The sequence below is a fragment of the Saccopteryx leptura genome, chromosome 7 (genome assembly GCF_036850995.1).
Source record: "Saccopteryx leptura isolate mSacLep1 chromosome 7, mSacLep1_pri_phased_curated, whole genome shotgun sequence".
Classification (NCBI taxonomy): domain Eukaryota; kingdom Metazoa; phylum Chordata; class Mammalia; order Chiroptera; family Emballonuridae; genus Saccopteryx; species Saccopteryx leptura.
The window spans coordinates 32,446,458-32,468,382 of NC_089509.1; the positions used below are offsets into that span (position 1 = coordinate 32,446,458).

Here is a 21,925-nt window from a genome sequence, read left to right on the forward strand (position 1 = left end):
ACATTCAAACTGCAGAAGAGGAAACTGGCAGGAACACAGCATGACAGCAGTAACCAACTGCCTTTTAGCTTTTCGATAGTGATATTTTAGAAACTACTTATATTTGTGCTATTTTTCCTTAAAAAGTTAGAAATCAAGTTTACTGTCAATTTTCCATGATTAAAAAGTTTCTTTTAAAAATTTGATGAAGCTCAGAAATACAGATTTTTAAATCTACCCAGATTTTCTAGGTAAAGAAACCAATTATCTAGACCTTGAGTGATCAAAACGGGATCACGGTTAGCATGGAAAGGAAGACAGGAAAGATTAACAGAATGGGATAAAAGGGAAGAGGGTGAATAAAAAACCTGGAATGTTTTTATAGCTTAAAAAAAGTACAGTGACAGTAAAAGAGAATAAAAGAAACTTATGTTCAGAGACTGAAGTATTATGCATTTATTTTCTAATAAGGAGAAGTTCTCAATCACCCATATAGGTAATCGGCTGACAGGCAGTGTAAGCAACACTCTATGCAAGCAATAATTAAGAAACTAAATTTGTGAATGGAACGAAAGATAAATTAAAAGATATTTTAGTGGGCCCTGGCCGGTTGGCTCAGTGGTCGAGCGTTGGCCTGGTGTGCAGGAGTCCCGGGTTTGATTCTCGATGTGTGCCGGCCAGGGCACACAGGAGAATCGTCCATCTGCTTCTCTACCCCTCCCCACCTCTCCTTCCTCTCTGTCTCTCTCTTCCCCTCCCGCAGCCAAGGCTCCATTGGAGCAAAGTTGGCCCGGGCACTGAGGATGGCTCCATGGCCTCTACCTCAGGTGCTAGACTGGCTCTGGTTGCAACTGAGAAACGCCCCAGATGGGCAGAGCATCGCCCCCTGATGGGCATGCCACTGCCTCCCCGTTTCCAGCTTCAGAAAAATACAAAAAAAAAAAAAGATATTTTAGTGAGCAATAATGACAGAAATTAGCAATATGAGGATAAAGAGGTCAGTGAAGAAAGGAATTACTTCCACAGGGTAAAGGTTGTTTGCTGCAAAGTAACTACTCTATCTGTCTTTCACTCTTTCCCTATAATCAGAGACACTTACAGACTTGTTAAAGAATTATAGATACCTGTAAAGAACTTCTGATAATACTGCTAAGGAGATACTGATCCTTTATTTGGTCCTTCACTGGGTCCGTAATATTTGCCACTGCCACTTCCACTCAAAGGAAGATTGTTTTAGCAAGAAGAAGGGTGCCTCAAGCCCTCTGATGGACTGCTGCTTTTGCAAGGAGGAAGAAAGACATGTGGAGACACCAGACACTCTATCAGGGAGACTTATTAATGAAGGCATTCACCATAAGCTCTGGAGCACTGGAGAAGGAGGACAGAGAAAGCTATTTCCTATAAGAAACAGCACTAAAAGGAGGACTACTGGAAGATGACTTTGTAAAAAAAAACTAAGATCTATAGAAAAGGAAAATAAGTAAATGAGACTTATTTTCAGAGGTGTGTACTTAAAATGTTAATAGTATCAATTTGAGTTGATTCCAAGCATTGTCAAAATATGAAAAGAGCCTGACCAGGTGGTGGCACAGTGGAAAGAGCATCGGACTGGGATGTGGAAGGACCCAGGTTCGAGACCCTGAGGTCGCCAGCTTGAGCGCGGGCTCATCTAGTTTGAGCAAAGCTCACAAGCTTGGATCCAAGATCGCTGGCTTGAGCAAGGGGTTACTCGGTCTGTAGAAGGCCCGCGGTCAAAGCACATATGAGAAAGCAATCAATGAACTAAGGCGTCGCAGTGAAAAACTAATGATTGATGCTTCTCATCTCTCTTCGTTCCTGTCTGTCTGTCCCTATCTATCCCTCTCTCTGACTCTCTCTCTGTCTCTGTAAAACAAACAAAAAAACAGTAAAAATATGAAAAAATACATAAATGTAAACACAAAGTATTAACACTTTCTATCAAATAATAGTTAAGATTTAACTTTTTCTTTACTTGCTAATGTAGAAATCAAACATATTAGCATAATCTGACTTTATATTTTTTAATTTAGTGATTCCATTGACGTGATGGAGGTATTAGTTTATGAGCATGTGTGATAATTGTTTTTTTTTATTTTCCTCATGCTAAGTGGAAAAGTGAGATAAATACACAAGGTGTTGGTGAAAAACATTTGAAAATGCCTAATATGATGTCCTACACAGGTGACTGTATTGGTAATTAAGCTTTAATTTTTCTAAATATTATAATTTGTTAATAGAAAACAAATACTTACCAATCTACATGTAAGACCAATAACTGTTATTGGAGTCTGTGCAGACTGAGAAACGTCAAAAAGATTATAGAGGAGTGTTTGGTTTCTATGATGAGCAAAAAGATCAAATTCATCTAATATAAAGATCACTGGACAACTACTAGTCCGGTCACCTAAGATAAAAATAAGAGTTTTCTATTAACAAGCAATTATTATTAACCTTTGTTAAATTTCCAAACTATTTATTACATTTCACTTTTTAAAATTTAATTCAACAGCCTGACCAGGCAGTGCCTGACCAGGCAGTGGCGCAGTGGAGAGAGTGTCGAACTGGGAGGTGGAGGACCCAGGTTTGGGACCCCGAGGTTGCCAGCTTGAGCACGGGCTCATCTGGTTTGAGCAAAAACTCACCAGCTTGGACCCACAGTCACTGGCCTGAGCAAGGGGTTACTCGGTCTGCTGAAGGCCCGTGGTCAAGGCACATATAAGAAAGCAATCAATGAACGACTAAGGTGTTGCAACAAAAAACTGATGATTGATGCTTCTCATCTCTCTCCATTCCTGTCTGTCTATCCCTATCTGTCCCTCTCTCTGACTCTCTGTCCCTGTAAAAAGAAAAATGAATAAAAAATAAAATAAAAATTCAACAAACAAATATTGATAAACTACTTTGGGTGGAGCACTTACCAATGCATGTATAGTTGTTCAACAAAAATAAATTACTCATAGGACAAGATAAACTTAGCATTTCAGTCTAATTAATAGACTCTATTAATTTACTGATGAAAAATAAAATCATTTAAATAACTGAAGACTGTTTAAAATTATGTAAACATAGTTCTTTTTATCATCAGAAAATTTACATTTTTAAATATCTACACAGAACCAAATTGCTTTGAGATTAAATATAGTCAATATTTATGCTTAAAACTATTACTTCAGAAGAGACTAGTTAGTAGAAATGCAAGTATATCTTCCCATAGAAATATTTTTTATAAACAATGGCTAGGCTATGAAATTTTTCTGGGGGGGGGGGGTATTTTTCTGAAGTTAGAAACAGGGAGGTAGATGCCGGCAAGCGCCTGACCGGGATCCACCTGGGGGCGTTGCTCTGTTGCGGCCGGAACCATTCTAGTGCCTGAGGTGGAGGCCATGGAGCCATACTCAGTGCCCGGGCCAACTTTGCTCCAATGGAGCCTTGGCTGTGGGAGAGGAAGAGAAACAGAGAGGAAGGAGAGGGGGAGGGGTGGAGAAGCAGATGGGCATTTCTCCTGTGTGCCTTGACCAAGAATTGAACCCAGGACTTCCACGTGCGGGCCAATACTCTACTGCTGAGCCAACCAGCCAGGCCCTAGACTATGGAATTTAATCAAAACCACTATAATTTCTTCTAACCACAATGTTAATATTACAGCTACAGAAAGTTCAACATTACTCTATGGATTCATATTTCTTATCACAATAGAATCTGCCTTGGTAAAAAAATCACTATTAAGTTTAAGGTGTTATATTTGCATAAATGTGAAAAAATGTAATAAGGGGATACTCACTCCAATACATAATAAATGGCATAGAAACCACAGGAACAGCTCAAAAGTCTAGAAACAGGCCTATATAATTAGAAATTTTATATTTATATAATATAGCATTACATATCAATGGGGAAAAGTGCTTTATTCAAGTTTAAAGCTCTACTTTACACCTTACCAAAATAAATTCCAGCCAAATTATTAAGTACAAGTATATATATTGGATGAAAACATAATTGAATATCTTTAAAATCTAAAGAAAAAATTTTGATTATGTAAAATTTTTAACTCAGTTCAGCAGCAAATTCAAATCAAATTTTAGAAATGAGTAAAAGTAAGTGCAAGAATTCCCATCAATACAAGGTAAACATCAAAATAAGGTAAAGAACCAACATGAAATACCTGAACCAGGAAATACCAGTGGCCAATATAAATAGAAAATGATAATCATCATTACTAAATTAAGGAAAATTGAACTAATAATAGATAATTTTCCTATAAAAATAAGAACAATTGTTTTTGAAACTGTGAAGAGAAAGGTATATTGAAAAGTGTTTAGAAAATGGACCTTCTAGGGTAGTTTGGTAATATTTATTCTTTTTAAATTCTGTACCTTTTAATCCAGATCTCTACTCACTAAAATTTACCCCAGGAAATACCTAGATGACTATCTAAGAATTTCTTACTAATTATACAAAATTAGAAATAAAAGTCCATAACTGCTGGTTAATAAGCTATAATTTATATTTTTAACTAGTTAATTTACTTTTATAAAATGAAATGATGAGAACCATAAAAATGATGTAGCTCAAAATTTACTGATAAGATGCTTACAGCATATTGTTCATAAAAAAAGTGTCAACTACGTGATATAAAAATGAGTTTATTCTTATAAATATCAATGTATATCAATGATACACTGCAGGTAAGTATAGAGATATGAAACCAAAGGTAACTGGGATAACCACTATTACAGTGGTGGGAATACAGTGGTCATTATTTTATTCTTTTCTATATTTATTAACTTTTGTGTAAATGCACATTACCTTTATAATCAGGGGAAAATAAAGCTATTTGATACTATTAAATATGTTAATATTTACCTTTTTTTAAAGCTTCCAGAATAAATGAAAGGTTTTCAGCAAAGCTTCCCTGAATAACAGAAAAACATACCATGACTGGAGTTTAGTGAAATAAATGACAAAATAGGTATCTGACCCTTAGATATTATATAGATACACTATGTGTCTGACTCTTAAACATTATATAAACACTCTATTTTTTATAGTAAATTAGTTATTGGCCAGATTCTCAGCAGAATATCTTTATGCTTACAATATGAAACTTAAATATAAAAGCAGATACAGCATAGCACTGAAAATGGTATTACTACATCGTGTTCTAATTTTATATTTTCTGGGTAAAATCCATAAAAATGTTAATGTTCAAAGAAGAGTTGTTATATTATAAATATAGTCAGAGAACTAGAAATCCATTGCAATACATCAGACTCTTGCAAGTCTCAAATTAATATCTACCACTAAAAAAATGAGTATAAATTTAAATGATCCAAAAGGAAAAGAAGAAATTTGCCTCATATTTTATTAGATACTGTAACAGTACATCTCTACTCAAGACCATATTGTAGAATTTGTATACATCATATCAAATTTGGTTATGCTTACTTGGAGCACAGCCAAAACATTGTTTTTGATACTTAAATATTCTAGATGAAAATTAACAGAGTAGAGGGTGTATTATCCAGATGTTCCAGCTTGTAGATAAAGACCCTGTTAAAATATTTTTTTCATTTAAGTAATTAATTTATACATTGGAGGTTTTTAATTTAAAAACACAACCAATGCTAAATTTGAGTAAAGGAGAAAAGGAACTAATTTGTTTCCCAATTGAGAGAACTGATATAAAATAGTGTAAGATTCGAAGAGCTTCCATATATTTTGTGACAATTGCATACTGTCAAGTCAATACTACTTCCAAGGTAGGCAGAGCTAGAGGTACAGTGTGTCGGTAAAGTCATGGTGCACTTTTGACTGGTCACAGGAAAGCAATAAAAGATGATAGAAATGTAAAATCTGTACCAAATAAAAGGAAACTCTCCCAGTTTCATACCTATTCAGTGCAGTTTGATGTGGGCTGATGCACAGATTTTTTAGGGTTCCTTAGGTAGCTATCTCGTATAGCCTCTACAGACTCGTCACTGACTGATGGCCTACCAGAACGGGGTTTCTCCACCAAACTGCCAGTTTCCTTCAACTGCTTATCCCTCCGAGTAATGTTATTCCTATGTGGTGGCGCTTCGTTATAAACGCGCCGATATTCACGTTGCACTTTGGTCACGAATTGAAATTTAGCGAGCCACAGAACACACTGAACTTTCCTCTGTACCGTCCACATCTCGACTGGCATGGTGTGGGCTGCTCCGCTGTATACACGGTGTTACGTCATCATCTGCACATGTGCACATGCTGCCACATCATCCTACAGAAACTGGGAGATTTTCCTTTCATTTGGTGCAGATTTCACATTTCTATCTTTTTTTGTTGCTTTCTTGTGACCAGTCAAAAGTGCACCATGACTTTATGGACACACTTTATTTACCATAACATAAACAGAGGCTCAGAAACAATTTGTTGAGAAATCAGTCTAAGTCTAACTCAAAGGTTGCTTTTCCTTTGGGTTATTTTAAAAGACTATTGTACCTGACATTAAGTATATACCTACCAGAAGTATAAACTTGTATATAAATATGCATATGTATGCATATATGTATAAGAATATATAAGTTCGCTATAAGTATATCAAAACTAAAAGGCTCTAGGTTGAGTTAAGTAGCTCAGGTTTTTAATGTCCTGTCTGTCATTTTATGACTTTAGACAAGCTACTTACGCTCTCTGAGCCACAGATGGCTAATCTATATAATGTAAAAGTTAAATTAATAATCTCTATACGTGACAATTACGGTAACAATAGTGATGACTAGGATCATCAACAATTGTGCCTTTATTATTTCATATGAATCCAGTAAGAATAGATCCATTTACGAAACACCAATCTATATCAATTGGAAACCAAAAGCCAAACCGAGCCCTTATAATAGTAACTCTCTTTGACCAAATAGGCAATTATTTTCAACATTAAATTCTAACAGGAGGTAGAACATGAATTATAGAAGGGACATTCTGAACTTGCACTTCAGAGAACTGCAGGCAGTGAAAGAGAAGCACATGACTGGCCCAACTTTTTACAGATAATTGCAAAAGAATACATGAATTAGTAAATGCTAGAAAGCTTTCACAACTATAGTATCACTGCATGAGCGAGTACACAGTTTACAGAGTAGAGTGACAGCGCTGTCCGACTATCTGAGGAAGAAAATGAATTTGGAAGATATATAACCCACTTCAAATGCATAAGCAGTATGAGGGTAAGTCATCTCATAAAAATTAAGCAGCTGAAAATTAAGTTAATCATTCTTCCCTCAAGCCCTATAAATCAAGTGATAGGTAAAAAAGATTTGAAAAGTTCCAAAACACTTCTAATCAGTTTCTTTTAAGTTCCTGATGTTCACTGTCCTAGAGTCCAAGCTATTACAATAATGTGGTATGGTAAGTTTCTGAAAACATTTTAATTTAAGATGTAACTAACTTTATCATTGAGTATCTTTTTTTTTAAACATAAATGATGTTTAATGCTTTCTTTTGTCTGCTGAATAAGTCAGTAAAGTAAGTTTAAGAAAATGCCCATATAACAGATGAGGAATCTGAAATAATTCAGTGGTATTCATTAATCATGGTCACCAGGTTGTAAGGCAAGACTAAAAGCCACCTTTCTCTAATTCCAAATTCAGCACATTTTCCACCATTCCCAAGCTACCCAAGTCTCAGGAGACTAAAAACAGACTGTTAGAGTATAGTATTTTTAAAAACATTAATCTATCTCCAAAGACAGAGAATCAGAATATTTATCTTATGAATAAGGAAACAAACTCAGATATCTTTATAGACCTAGTCTTGATAAATGCATCCTAGTACATTATGCATTATTACAAGAATCTTACATATTTCAACCAAGAATCTCTGAACCCTAACTAGTGTTCCAAAAAAATAAAGCTGTGATATTAGACTTTTCTTTAATGCCTATTTAATAAAATAGAAAAAATACTTACAAAAACTTTATCTCCAACTACATTTTCCAGATTTAACTGCCTTGTGATTTCCTTTAGAGCTATTTTATCATTGATCTGAAGCAGTCCTAAAATAAAGCCCATTTAAAAGTATTTAATTAAGATGAAATATGTGTTTGATACAGAACAGATTATTTTCCAGTCAAGAAAATTTTCTAATGCTCTTTAAATTTAACTAGAAAGAAAAAAGTCAAAGATTGAGTTTATGTTTCCTTTTACATCTGAGCAATAAAGACATTTGGTAGATTCAAAAAACAATCCTCTTTGGGATTTTTGTTAGACAATATCCAAAAGTCCTTGTGTGCCTCCTTTATTTATTTATGTAGTTTTTAAAAATACTGTGTATGGTGTACTAAATTAAAAGTTGTTAAACATAAATCTAGTTTTGAAAATATAATTATTAATCAAAATGTAAAAACATATAAGTGAATTAATTTACTTTGATAATATAGAAAGCTCACATGCTTTATATAATTTCCAATGGCAAAATAATGACACACTTACCATTTAGGTGAACTTGTAATACATTTTCACTCATGTCTTCTACTTCCATTAGTTCTTTCAAAGCATGGTTTATTAACTGAATATTGAGACATTTATAAATAACTTAACAATAGATAAAAGATAATAAGCCTATAGTTTTAAACTATGACTAACGGAAACAATATGAAAAGATTGTCACATTAAGTTAACAAATTTGTAGATTCTTTAGTTCCCTGTTAGTTGCTAGGTATACAGAGAAAGTCCTTAATATATAAACCTAGTGCTGGTAGCAAAAAAATATTATTACTAATAAACTTACAACAGTAATTACTATTAAAAATATAATTAGCCTGACCGGGCGGTGGTGCAGTGGATAGAGCATCAGACTGGAATGCGGAAGACCCAGGTTCGAGACCCCGAGTCGCCAGCTTGAGCGCAGGCTCATCTGGTTTGAGCAAAAAAAATTCACCAGCTTGGACCCAAGGTCGCTGGCTCAAGCAAGGGGTTACTCGGTCTGCTGAAGGCCCGCGGTCAAGGCACATATGAGAAAGCAATCAATGAACAACTAAGGTGTCGCAATGCGCAACAAAAAACTAATGATTGATGCTTCTCGTTTCTCCATTCCTATCTGTCTGTCCCTATCTATCCCTCTGACTTTCTCTCTGTCTCTGTAAAAAAAAAAAAAAAAAAAAAAAAATGCTACTGCTGTGGCTAATTGGCTCAGTGGCAGAACAATGGCCAAGCGTGTAGATGTCCTTGGTTTGATTCCTGGTCAGGGCACACAGGAAAACCGACCACCTGCTTCTCCACCCTCCTCCCCCTTCTCCCTCTCTCTTCCGTTCCCACAGCAATCACTTGATTGGTTTGAGTTCATCGGCCCCAGTGCTGAGGATGGCTCTGTGGAGCCTCTGCCTCAGGTGCTAAAAATAGCTCGGTTTTAAGCTGCCCCAGATGGGCAGAACATCAGCCCCCAATGAGGGTTGCTAGGTAGATCTGGCCAGGGCACATGTGGAATTCTACCTCTCCTCCTCTCACTTGGAATAGAATAAAGAAAAAAAGATGTATCACCTTAAACTAGGGGTAGTCAACCCTTTTATACCTACCGTCCACTTTTGTATCTCTGTTAGTAGTAAAATTTTTTAACTGCCCACCGCTTCCACTGTAATGGTGATTTATAAAGTAGGGAAGTAACTTTATAAAATTTATAAAGCAGAATTACAGCAAGTCAAAGCATATAATAATAATTACTTACCAAGTACTTTATGTCAGATTTTCACTAAGTTTGGCAGAATAAATCTTTATAAAACAACTTACTATAGTTAAATCTATCTTTTTATTTATACTTTGGTTGATTCGCTACCGCCCACCATGAAAGCCGGTACGCGACTAGTGGGCGGTAGGGACCAGGTTGACTACCACTGCCTTAAACTGTTAAATTATAAAACTTCTCATTTTTATAATTAGAGGTTTCTATTCCACATACATTCTTTATATATTCTGAATTGTGACATCTTAGCACTCATTAAAAGTATATATTTCTTCATATTAATACTGCATTCATTTTTTAAAAATTGAAAATAGAATTAAGAAAAGACAAAAGTAGCTTTTTAAAAGGAAGAGTAGTGAGGGACTATACCTTATAACATTAAAATAGAAAGATACAATTACAAAATAAATGCTACACAAAAAAGACTGCATATACCAAATAAATAAAATAAGTAAATCATACGAAAAATAAAATTCTATTTGTATGTGTAATAGTCTATCCCCTATCTGTCATTATAATATCTTTGTACAATAGGAAGAAGCAAAGATCCTAACTTTAAATTGTTAGGTTTTACAACAGGCTATCAAACATAGCTCTTCCTCATTTATCTGTACAGTTTTTAAAGCATATGGAATTCTACTTCAGGACACAGGTAGTCAAGGTCCTCTTTAAAAGGGACAATCTTGAGCCTGACCAGGCAGTGGCACAGAGGATAGAGCGTCGGACTGGGAGGCAGAAGACCCAGGTTCGAGACCCTGAGGTCGCCAGCTTGAGCACGATGAGTTCATCTGGGTTGAGCAAAAAAAGCTCACCAGCTTGGACCTAAGGTCGCTGAGCAGGGGGTTACTTGCTCTGCTGAAGGCCCACGGTCAAGGCACACATGAGAAAGGAATCAATGAACAGCTAAGGTCTCACAATGAGAAACTGATGATTGATACTTCTCATCTCTCTCCGTTCCTGTCTGTCTGTCCCTGTCTATCCCTCTCTCTGACTCTTTGTCCCCATAAAAAAAAAAAGGGACAATCTTGAAATATTAACTATGGTACTATGCATAACAGATGAGGTGATACGTGACATTCTTTTTAAAGAACTCTCAGAAGATGAGGTGGTGCATCTTTGCCTTTGGGCCAAGTCAGACATTATAATACGAGTTTGTCCCCAGATGGCACAAACTTGTATATCCTTGGTACTTTGCTTTTGCATATTAATTTAAGAATCAATTTATTAATATCTATAAAATATTGGAAATTTTTAGGTTCAATTGTGACATTTTACAATGAATCTCTAGATCACACCGGGGTAAATTGTTTTAATTATATTGAATCTTCACATTAATGAACAAGGATTATTTCTCCATTTATTCATTTATTTAGATCTTTCATCAGAGTTTATGGTATCAATATACAGTGTTTAAGAAATAAAAAATACAATTTTACTCCTGTTACCTAATACATAATTATAATACATAATTTTACTTCTATAGGTTAAAAATGTATATTAGTGAGAAATCTAAATTTATTGCATGGAATATAGCAAAAAACAAATCTTATATGGCCCAATTATTTAAAATTAAATAGTATAGTAATGCTTTCAAAGTGACAGACATGGCCTGACCTGTGGTGGTGCAGTGGATAAAGCGTCGACCTGGAAATGCTGAGGTCGCCGGTTTGAAACCCTGGGCTTGCCTGGTCAAGGCACATATGGGAGTTGATGCTTCCAGCTCCTCCCCCCTTCTCTCTCTCTGTCTCTTCTCTCTCTCTGTCTCCTCTCTCTCTCTCTAATTTATCTTATATACTGACTACGAAATGTAAAAAGAGAAAACAAGGGTAAAAAAGCTAGAGTATCTTTTTGAGGTAACTAAGCAAATACAATAATGAAGAATAGAAGATAAATCTAGAAGATGTGAATGGACATATGGAAAAATTGTTTGAGTCAAGGTTAAATAAGAAATAACAAAATAATAAGGGGAAAAAAAGCATGGTGTAACAGTTACCTGATCTACAAACAGGGATAATACAATACCTACACCTCACGGGGTTAGTGTAAATAATGAAAGAACCCAAATAAAAGGCACAAGGTACATGTTCAATAAATGGCAGTTTGCTTTCTCCACTGGCAATCACTAATTATTAAGGACAAAAGACCACGATAAAACAAATTACCAATGAAAATTTTTTACTGCTGGGAAAAGTAAGGTAAAAAAGATATGCTCAATTTAAATGTATCACGCTAACAATATAAGGCTTTGCATATCTTCAATGATTTAAAGAAAATGTATGTTGTTTGACCAGGTGGTGGCGCAGTGAATAGAGCGTTGGACTGGGAGGCTGAGGACTCAGAAATAAAAACTCCAAGGTGGCCAGCTTGAGTGCAGACTCATCTGGTTTGAGCAAAGCTCACTCGGTCTGCTGTAGCCTCACGGTCAAGGCACATATGAAAAAGCAATCAATGAACAACTAAGGTGTTGCAACAAAAAACTAATGATTGATGCTTTTCATCTCTCTCTGTTCCTGTCTGTCCCTATCTATCCCTCTCTCTGGCTCTGTAAAAAAATAAAATAAATAAATATGTTAATTAATAAAAATAATGAAACACATTTCAGTGTTGCTTATAGGAATCATCACAAGCCTACCAAAAACAAACAAAAAAACCCAACAAGAAATAAACAGCTTTACCATGGTCTTTCCTGATCCTCGGGGTCCAATGATGAGAACAGAGTTACTTTCTCCATGGAGAGCAGTTCTTTTTAGGAGTTCAATTAAGTGTCTGAAATGACATCAATAAGCCAAAATTTAAAAACCTGGAATAATTTCTAGGTATTATATTTTAAAAGCTAAAATTGAAAACAGGCATTCTTTTTTTCTTTGGGAGCTTGACTTACACTCTAAAGTCCTACACAGAAGGGACTGTTAGCCAATACTGATTCTCTGGAAACCTCAAAAGAAAATCAAGTAAGTCTGAAATATCTTGTTCTTCATGATATTAGGAGATAGGAGACATCAGTGGCAGTTCTTAGGACCTTTCACTCCACAGCTTGTTGCCAAGTGTTAGGTATAAGAAGCTCAGAATTATCTCCATAACACCAGAAAACATAAACAACACATGACTAAATTTTAAGGCTTTTTGCATTAAGGAAGTATTTGTATCTCCCTTGCTTCATGATATTCAATGTTTCCATACCTAAAACAAAATTTTTTATTAGCACTGTTTAAGGTAAAATCTGTATATGATATTTCTATAAAACCTAAAGTGCATTTGTAAACATATCATAACAAAAAAGGGAATAGCTAAACTTACTTATATTGTACTTGTACTCCAAATAGGTTACCATGTGGACTATGATGACAAAATCTTTCACGTAAAATTCTTTGTACCTAGTGAAAATAGAGTGAATAAATAAGAATAAAAATATAATACATGAAATCAAAAGTGAATGAAAGTACACATTTATAGCAGTCAGAACTGGGCATTAATGAGTTGATTAAACCCTCCCTAAATAACTTTTCTTTAAGAGCTTTGGCACCTTTTTCTTTTTTGTATTTTTCTGAAGCTGGAAACGGGGAGAGACAGTCAGACAGACTCCCGCATGCGCCCGACCAGGATCCACCTGGCACACCCACCAGGGGGCGATGCTCTGCCCCTCCGGGGGGTCGCTCTGTTGAGACCAGAGCCACTCTAGCGCCTGGGGCAGAGGCCAAGGAGCCATCCCCAGTGCCCGGGCCATCTTTGCTCCAATGGAGCCTCCCTGCGGGAGGGGAAGAGAGAGACAGAGAGGAAGGAGAGGGGGAGGGGTAGAGAAGCAGATGGGCACCTCTCCTGTGTGCCCTGGCTGGGAATCGAACCTGGGACTTCTGCACACCAGGCCAACGCTCTACCACTGAACCAACTGGCCAGGGCCGCTTTGGCACCTTTTTCATGAGTTATAAAACTTTCAGTTCTTTTTACCTATTTTAAGTCCCAAAAGAAGAGTATTTAGTCATAGTTTCCACTAGAGAGAATTGCTTACTTTAGATGCTTCAGCAATTTCAGGGCTGTTTTAATGCCTGTGAATGAATGAATGCTTAACTTTGTATAACAGGCCAGCCAAGGAACAAAGATAGGAGAGACTCTACTAATCTAATGTAATCTCATAATGCTCCTGCATCACACCTCAATCTCTAGAGCCCTACCAATCTGTACCTGCGATAAAGGTCAGGATTCTGAGAAAATGAAAAAGGTTTAAAAAATCCTTATCATTATTGAGGATCTATTAAATGCAGAGAATACTACTACTAAAAAACTACTATGCCAAATAAAACACTGCAAATATACTGGACAGTAATGACACATTCAAGAAACAACCTGCAGAATAGCAGTAATGGTGTATAAGGAAATGGTCAGTTATATGGAAGAAATCATATTTGTGTAGGCAATAAAAAAAATCATTGGAATAAATTAAGTGAAAAATTCATGTAAAGAGCTAAATTTAAGGCCATCATAGAATGAAGGGCTTAGACTTAGTTGTAAAAAATTATGTAAGAAAATCTAGCATATTCTTTAAAAAAGATGGATCATTAAAAACATTTCTTTTCAGCATCTACTTCTAATGCACAAGTTCTCCAGAGACACAAACCTTAAGAGGATGTTTCATATTTGGTCCCATCAAGAGAAACAAGAGGACTCCAAGATTATTTATTATTCCTAGATTGAGAGCATGGGACTGACCTTTCATGTTCCAGAGATAAATGAGTTCTCTTTACATGTACTAAAGTACATAAAGCAAAGCAAATCACTCACTGGGAATAAAATAATCCATACTTATCATTATAGAGGAAATAGAAAGAATATGAGGATTGGTGTCAGAGAGCATTTTAAAGTTAGTCTTTTCTAAAACTTAATTTTATTTTTTAATCTATAAAAAGGAGACAGGAAAGCTTTTTTGACAGGCCTGTTTTTCAGATTAAATAAGGCAGCTATTGAATCAAGACTTCAAAGTGGCTCTACTAGAAAGGCAAATCCAACAGCACATTACAAACAACTGCGGATGCCAAACAAAGAAGACCTAGAAATAACACAACTGAAAATTGGAGACAGACAACACCAACCCTAGATTTAGCCAGTTCTACAAACAACATACCCAAACATGGAGAGTATACACAGACAAAATGGGAAGACAGAGAAGTGCAATCCAAAGGAATCAAGAGAAACCTCCAAAAATGAACTGAGTGAGATAAAAATAAGCAAACTACCAGATGCAGAGTTTAAAATAATGATTATTAGAATGCTGAAAGATCTTAGAACAACAATGGATGGACACATTGAGCACATAAATAAAGAGAAAATAAGCATCAGAAAGGACACTGAAATAATAAAGACCAGTCAGAAATGAAGACTACACTAGAAGCAATTAAAAGCAGGCTGGGCCTGACCAGGCGGTGGCGCAGTGGATAGTGTCGAACTGGGATGCGGAGGACCCAGGTTCAAGACCCCGAGGTAGCTAGTTTGAGCATGGGCTCATGTGGTTTGAGCAAAATCTCACCAGCTTCAACCCAAGGTTGCTGGATCCAGCAAGGGGTTACTCAGTCTGCCAAAGACCCACAGTCAAGGCACATATGAGAAAGCAATCAATGAACAACTAAGGTGTTGCAATGAGCAACGAAAAACTAATGATTGATGCTTCTCATCTCTCCGTTACTGTCTCTCTGTCCCTGTCTATCCCTCTCTCTGACTCTCTGTCTGTGTAAAAACAAAAAACAAAAAACAAAAAATCAGGCTGGATGAAGCAGACAATCAAATCAGTGATTTAGAGGACAAGATAAATGAAAACACGGAGGCAGAGCAACAACAAAAAAAAGAGGCAGAAAAAATCTGAGGAAACTATAAGAGAGCTCTGTGACAACCTAAAGAGAAAGAACATCTGTACCAAAGGGGTTCTTGAAGAAGAGAAAGAACAAGGGATAGAGACCTTGTTGAATGAAATCATAGCTGAAAACTTCCCTAAACTGATGCAGGAAAAAGTCACACAAGTTCAAGAAGAACAAAGAACTCCATTAAAGAGAAACCCTAAGAAATCTACACCAAAACACATCATAATTAAAATACCAAAGCTAAAAGATAAAGAGCAATTATTAAAAGATGCTTGAAAAAAAAAAGACTATCATCTACAAAGGAGTCCCCATAAGGATAACATCTGACTTCTCAAGAGAAACACTTGAGGCCAGAAAGGAATGGCAAGAAATAGTCAAAGTAGTTCAGAACAAGAGACTACAACCAAGACTTCTTTATCCAGCAAGGCTATCATTTAAAATTGAAGGAAAAATATAAAAGTTTCAGACAAAAAAAAACCTCAAGGAATTCATTACAACCAAACCAATGCTTCAAGAAATGTTAAGGAGCCTGTTGTAAACAGAACAAAGGGGGAAAAGAATATAGTAAAAGAGGAAGATTCCTTTAAAGAATAAAATAGCAATAAAGAACTATGTATAAATAATAATCTTCAATGAAAATGGATTAAATGATCCAATCAAAATAGATAGGGTAGCTGTGTGGATAAGAAAATAGGACCCATACATATACTGTCTACAAGAGACACACCTCAAAACAAAAGATACACAGACTGTAGGTAAAAAAATGGAAAAGAATATTTCATGCAAATGGAAATAAAAAAAACGCTGGTGTAGCAATACTTGTATCAGAAAAAATGGACTTTAAAACAAAGACTATAGTAAGAGATAAAGAAGGTCACTACATAATGATAAAGGGAACAATCCACAGAAAAGTATAACCATTATAAATATCTATGCACCTAACATAGGAGCACCTAAATATATAAAGCAGACTTTGACGGATATAAAGGGTGAGATTAACAGCAATATTATAATAGCAGGGGATTTCAATACCCCACTTACATCACTAGATAGTTTATAAAAAAAGAAAATTGCCAAAGAAACAGCATACTTAAAGGACACACTAGATCAACTGGATTTAATAGGTATCTTCAGATCCTTTCACCCTAAAGCAACAGAATATACATTCTTTACAAGTGTTCATGGCACATTCTCTAGGACAGACCACATGTTAGGGCACAAAAGCAGTCTCAACAAATTTAAGAAGATTGAAATCATATCAAGCATATTCTCTAATCACAATGGCATGAAATTAGAAATCAACCACAACAGAAAAACTAAAAATACTCAAACACATGGAAACTAAATAGCATGTTATTAAATAAGGAATGGGTTAACAATGAGATCAAATAATAAAAAAATCCTAGAAACGAATGATGATGAGCATACAAGAACTGAAAATTTATGGAACATAGCAAAAGCAGTACTGAGAGGAAAGTTCATAGCACTAAAGGCATACATTAAGAAGCTAGAAAAAGATCAAATAAATAACCCTGCATCTAAAAGAACTAGAAAAAGAACAGCAAATAAAACCCGGCAGTAGTAGAAGGAAGAAAAAAATAAAAAGCAGAGGGAAATAAATGACATAGAGGCTAAAGAAAAAATACAGAGGATTAATGAAACCAAAAGCTGGTTTTTTGAAAGGGTAAACAAGATCGATGAACCTTTAATCAAACTAAACAAGAAAAAAAGAGAGAGGACTCAAATAAAATTAGAAATGAGAGTGAAGAAATAACTGACACAGTAAAAATACAAAATATTGTAATAAAACAATATGAAGAACTGTAGGCCAAAAAATTAGACAACCTATGTGAAATGGACAAATTCCTTGAAACATATAATCTTTCAAAAATCAATCTGGGGATGACGTCAGAGTAATGGCGGGGTAGGAAGCGATACCGATAAATCTCCCCCCAAACTCAACAAGATCTTCAACCAGAAACAGAAAAACCTATACTTGGAGCTTCCAGATGCTTCGCAATACACCCAAAGGTATGATTGAGTGAAAAATTGGCTAAATATATAACCAAACCCCGAAGGAAATAGGGAGTAAGAAATGCTCCGCCTTCCTCACTAACCTAAACAGGGCGGCTTTCTCTGGTAACTGTGAATATAGAAACTGAGGCGGGCAAAGGGGGTGAATACATCCAGGCTGCGACACAAACGGCCGAACCAGGCTGTGGCACGGAGATCCAAGCCGAGGAAAATCTGATCCTGTGGCAACCCGGGCAATACAAGCTAACACTCGCGCCAAACCCAAACAAAGAAAGACAAGCGGCGCGGCCATTTTACCCGGTCTCCTGGTCGCTGCGCAGTTAGTGGGCGAGAATTTCTTCCTAGGCCCAGAGAGTGGGCGCCCGTGTTGCCCCACGGAGAGGCAGGGTCAGAGGCCTTTCTGTGGGCCGAGGGCAGAGTCTCTGGGCAGCCCCAGCGCCCTGGGAAAGCCACGCACGGGAGGGAGTGAGAACTAATTCCAACGGTGGAGATTTTCCGTGCTGCAGGGTGTTTCACTCAGAGGGAAACGCGGCCGGCCTCATATCCTGGTTTGCGCGCGCAGATAAGGAGTGAGCGATTCCTCCGAGTGCCTCGGCAGTGCACGCCCGTGTTATCGCACAGAGGGGCAGAGTCAGGGGCCTTTGTGTGGGCCAAAGCAGAATCTCGGGCCGCCCCAGCGCCTTGCAAAAGCCGCGCACGGGGACGGAGCGAGACTCAATTCCAACGCTGCAACTTTTCCCTGCGGTTGGGGGTTTCACTCAGAGCGTGAGACTGCTGGCCGGATATCCTGGTCTGCGCGCGCAGCCAGTGAGTGAGTTTCCTTCAAGCGCCCCGGAAGTGGGCGCCCGCCTGTGTTACCGGACAGAGTGGCAGACAGAACCAGAGGCCTTTGAGTGGGCGGAAAGCCCGCCTGATTATGCTAGCAGCTCTGACTGACTGAGCCTTACCCAGAGCCCTGTGCTGAGTGGAAATAGAGTGGGGAGTTGCCAGCTCTTTGAGCCTCTTACTATCCAGGCAGAGGCAGCAGCAACCCCATAGATGGATTATCAGGCTACTAATTGAGGAAGGAAAGACTAGGAGAAAGGCTCCAGGAACACGGACTCTCACACTGTCGGAGCCTATAAATGCTAATGAGCTTCGACTGCCGACGAGACTAAAGCACAATACATGACAATGCCATAGAGACTTATCAACTGCAAACCTCCACCTGAGCGTGCCAAGGGGGCAAAACCCGGGGTACAGAGTCACCGACCTGGAAGAGGGAGAGAAAAGAAAAAGTAAGAAGATAACCTCTCAAAATCAAGAATAATCTGCAGACTTTATAACCTATCCCATTTTATTATATTTGTTCATTTGTTTCTCTTATCTTCATTCTTGATACTTTTTTTTTCCTCCTACAATTTGGCCGATTAACTCTCTACCGGTCTTACTCTCTCCTCTCCTTGAACTACACTACCCATAAGTGTTACATCTCCCATTATCTTTTCTCTTCCTTTCTCTCTATGAGGGTTGCACTCCAAAACCCTTAACTCTCTCTCTCTCTCTCCTTTCCTTTTTCTTCTTTTAGTGGTTCCCTCTTTTTTTTCTCTCTCTTTCTTTTCTCCCTCTATATTAGTTTCTTCCTTTCTCCTTTACATCTCCTCTCATTCAAACCTCAATAACAAACAAATTATCTTATCTGGGACTCAAATTTATGTTTGTGGCATTTTGGGGGGTTTTTACTTCACCTTTTTAACTCACTAGCAGTGCTCCCATCCCTGGCTCTCCATATTATCTAGTTCTTGTTCCACTAAATACAATAGTAATTTTTTAATTTGTCCCCCCATTTTTGCGTTTTCCTCTTAATCCTCTCATCATAACTCTTAGACAACCAACACCTAAAAGCAAATCATTTTATTCTTGACCCAAATTTTTTCCTTATTTGCTTTTTGTGGGTCCATACGCTCTTTTTTTTTTTTTTTTTTTTTTTTTGCCCCTTTATTACTTTTCCCCAATTCAGGCCCTCCATCACAGACATTGTTTGTTATAATTCACAGTCCACCACAAGATTTTCTCAAGAAAGAGGGGAAAGGAGAGGAGAGGAAAAAAGGAGGGGGGGAATAATTTCCTTTTTTTAAAAAATTTTTATTTTATTTTATTTTTCTTTATTTCATTATTAAATTTTTTTAAAAAAAACTTTTCGATTTTTTATTTTTTTATTATTTTTTTTAAACTTTTTATTCTTTATTAAATCTCATTAATACTATCAACAAAACCACCCTCAGATGCCATTAAGGAAGAGAAAATCGAATATCATGGATACAAAAGAAAGAGAGGTAACACAGCTAGATGAGGAAAAATCTATGGAGAAAAAATTTAATATATTGGAAACCTTGGAGCTAAATGACAAAGAATTCAAGATAGAAATCCTAAAAATCCTCCGAGATATACAAGAAAACACAGAAAGGCAATTTAGGGAGCTCAGAAAACAACTCAATGAACACAAAGAATATATGTCCAAGGAAATTGAAACTATAAAAACAAATCAAACAGAAATGAAAAACTCAATTCACAAGCTGAAAAACGAAGTAACAAGCTTAGCTAATAGAACAGGTCAGATAGAAGAGAGGATTAGTGAAATAGAAGACAAGCAACTTGAGGCACAGCAGAGAGAAGAAAGAGACTCAAAAATTAAAAAAAATGAGATAGCCCTACAAGAATTATCTGACTCCATCAAAAAGAATAACATAAGAATAATAGGTATATCAGAGGGAGAAGAGAGAGAAAATGGAATGGAGAACATACTCAAACAAATAATAGATGAGAACTTCCCAAGCCTGTGGAAAGAACTAAAGCCTCAAGTTCAAGAAGCAAAAAGAACTCCAAGTTTTCTTAACCCCAACAAACCTACTCCAAGGCATATCATAATGAAATTGGCACAAACCAACAGTAAAGGAAAAATTCTCAAGGCAGCCAGGGAAAAGAAGAATACAACATATAAAGGAAGGCCCATTAGATTATCATCAGATTTCTCAGCAGAAACTCTACAAGCTAGAAGAGAGTGGACCCCAATATTTAAAGACCTGAAAGAGAGGAACTTTCATCCACGAATACTATACCCATCAAACCTATCCTTCAAATATGAAGGAGAAATAAAAACATTCACAGATACAGAAAAGATGAGGGAATTTATCATCAGAAAACCCCCACTGCAGGAATTACTAAAGGGGGTTCTCCAATCAGATACAAAGAACAAAAAAAAACAGAGCCACAAGTAAAAGCTCCAAGAACACAATAAAACCAAATTTAAACTGTGACAACAACAAAAAGAAAAAGGGGGGGAAGATGGAGATTAACAGTAGCAAAGGACGATGGAGTGCAAAAGTACTCACAAAATAGTTCACTACAATGAACAGGGTAGGGATCCTTTTCATTACTCAAAGGTAACCACCATTGAAAAACCCACCACAGAAGCACATGAGATAAAAAAGATAGCAACAGAGGAAAGATGTATGGAATACAACCAAATAAAAACAAAAGATAGAAAAACAAAAGAGAAGGATAAAACAAGACACAAAACTAACAGAAAGCAAGATATAAAATGGCGATAGGGAACTCACAAGTATCAATAATTACACTAAATGTATACGGATTAAACACCAATAAAAAGGCATAGAGTAGCAGAATGGATTAAAAAAAAAAATCCAACTGTATGCTGCCTACAGGAAACTCATCTAAGTAACAAGGATAAAAACAAATTCAAAGTGAAAGGCTGGAAAACAATACTCCAAGCAAATAACATCCAAAAAAAAGCAGGTGTAGCAATACTCATATCGGATAATGCTGACTACAAGACAGGAAAAGTACTCAGAGACAAAAATGGCCATTTCATAATGGCTAAGGGGACACTGAATCAAGAAGACATAACAATTCTTAATATATATGCACCAAACCAAGGAGCACCAAAATATATAAGACAGCTACTTATTGATCTTAAAACAAAAACTGACAAAAATACAATCATACTTGGAGACCTCAATACATCGCTTACGGCTCTAGATCGGTCATCCAAACAGAGAATCAACAAAGACATAGTGGCCTTAAACAAAACACTAGAGCACCTGGATATGATAGACATCTACAGGACATTTCATCCCAAAGTGACTGAGTATACATTTTTCTCCAGTGTACATGGATCATTCTCAAGAATTGACCATATGTTGGGCCACAAAAACAACATCAGCAAATTCAGAAAAATTGAAGTTGTACCAAGCATATTTTCTGATCATAAAGCCTTGAAACTAGAATTCAACTGCAAAAAAGAAGAAAAAAATCCCAAAAAAATGTGGAAA

General features: G+C 36.6%; 1 protein-coding gene across 5 annotated transcripts in view; it reads right to left on the reverse strand.

Moving 5' to 3' along the window:
- The window catches only part of ORC4 (origin recognition complex subunit 4), a 78,139-nt gene that overhangs the window by 13,188 nt on the left and 43,026 nt on the right, over positions 1 to 21,925 (reverse strand). For all 5 annotated transcript variants that reach the window (XM_066346289.1, XM_066346287.1, XM_066346286.1 and 2 more), the window contains exons 3-8: positions 13,012 to 13,088; positions 12,390 to 12,480; positions 8,469 to 8,544; positions 7,947 to 8,032; positions 4,864 to 4,912; positions 2,253 to 2,404 (exon numbers count right to left, since the gene is read on the reverse strand). In XM_066346289.1, the coding sequence (XP_066202386.1) occupies positions 2,253 to 2,404; positions 4,864 to 4,912; positions 7,947 to 8,032; positions 8,469 to 8,544; positions 12,390 to 12,480; positions 13,012 to 13,088 (531 nt within the window). The remainder of the gene's footprint in view (positions 1 to 2,252; positions 2,405 to 4,863; positions 4,913 to 7,946; positions 8,033 to 8,468; positions 8,545 to 12,389; positions 12,481 to 13,011; positions 13,089 to 21,925) is intronic.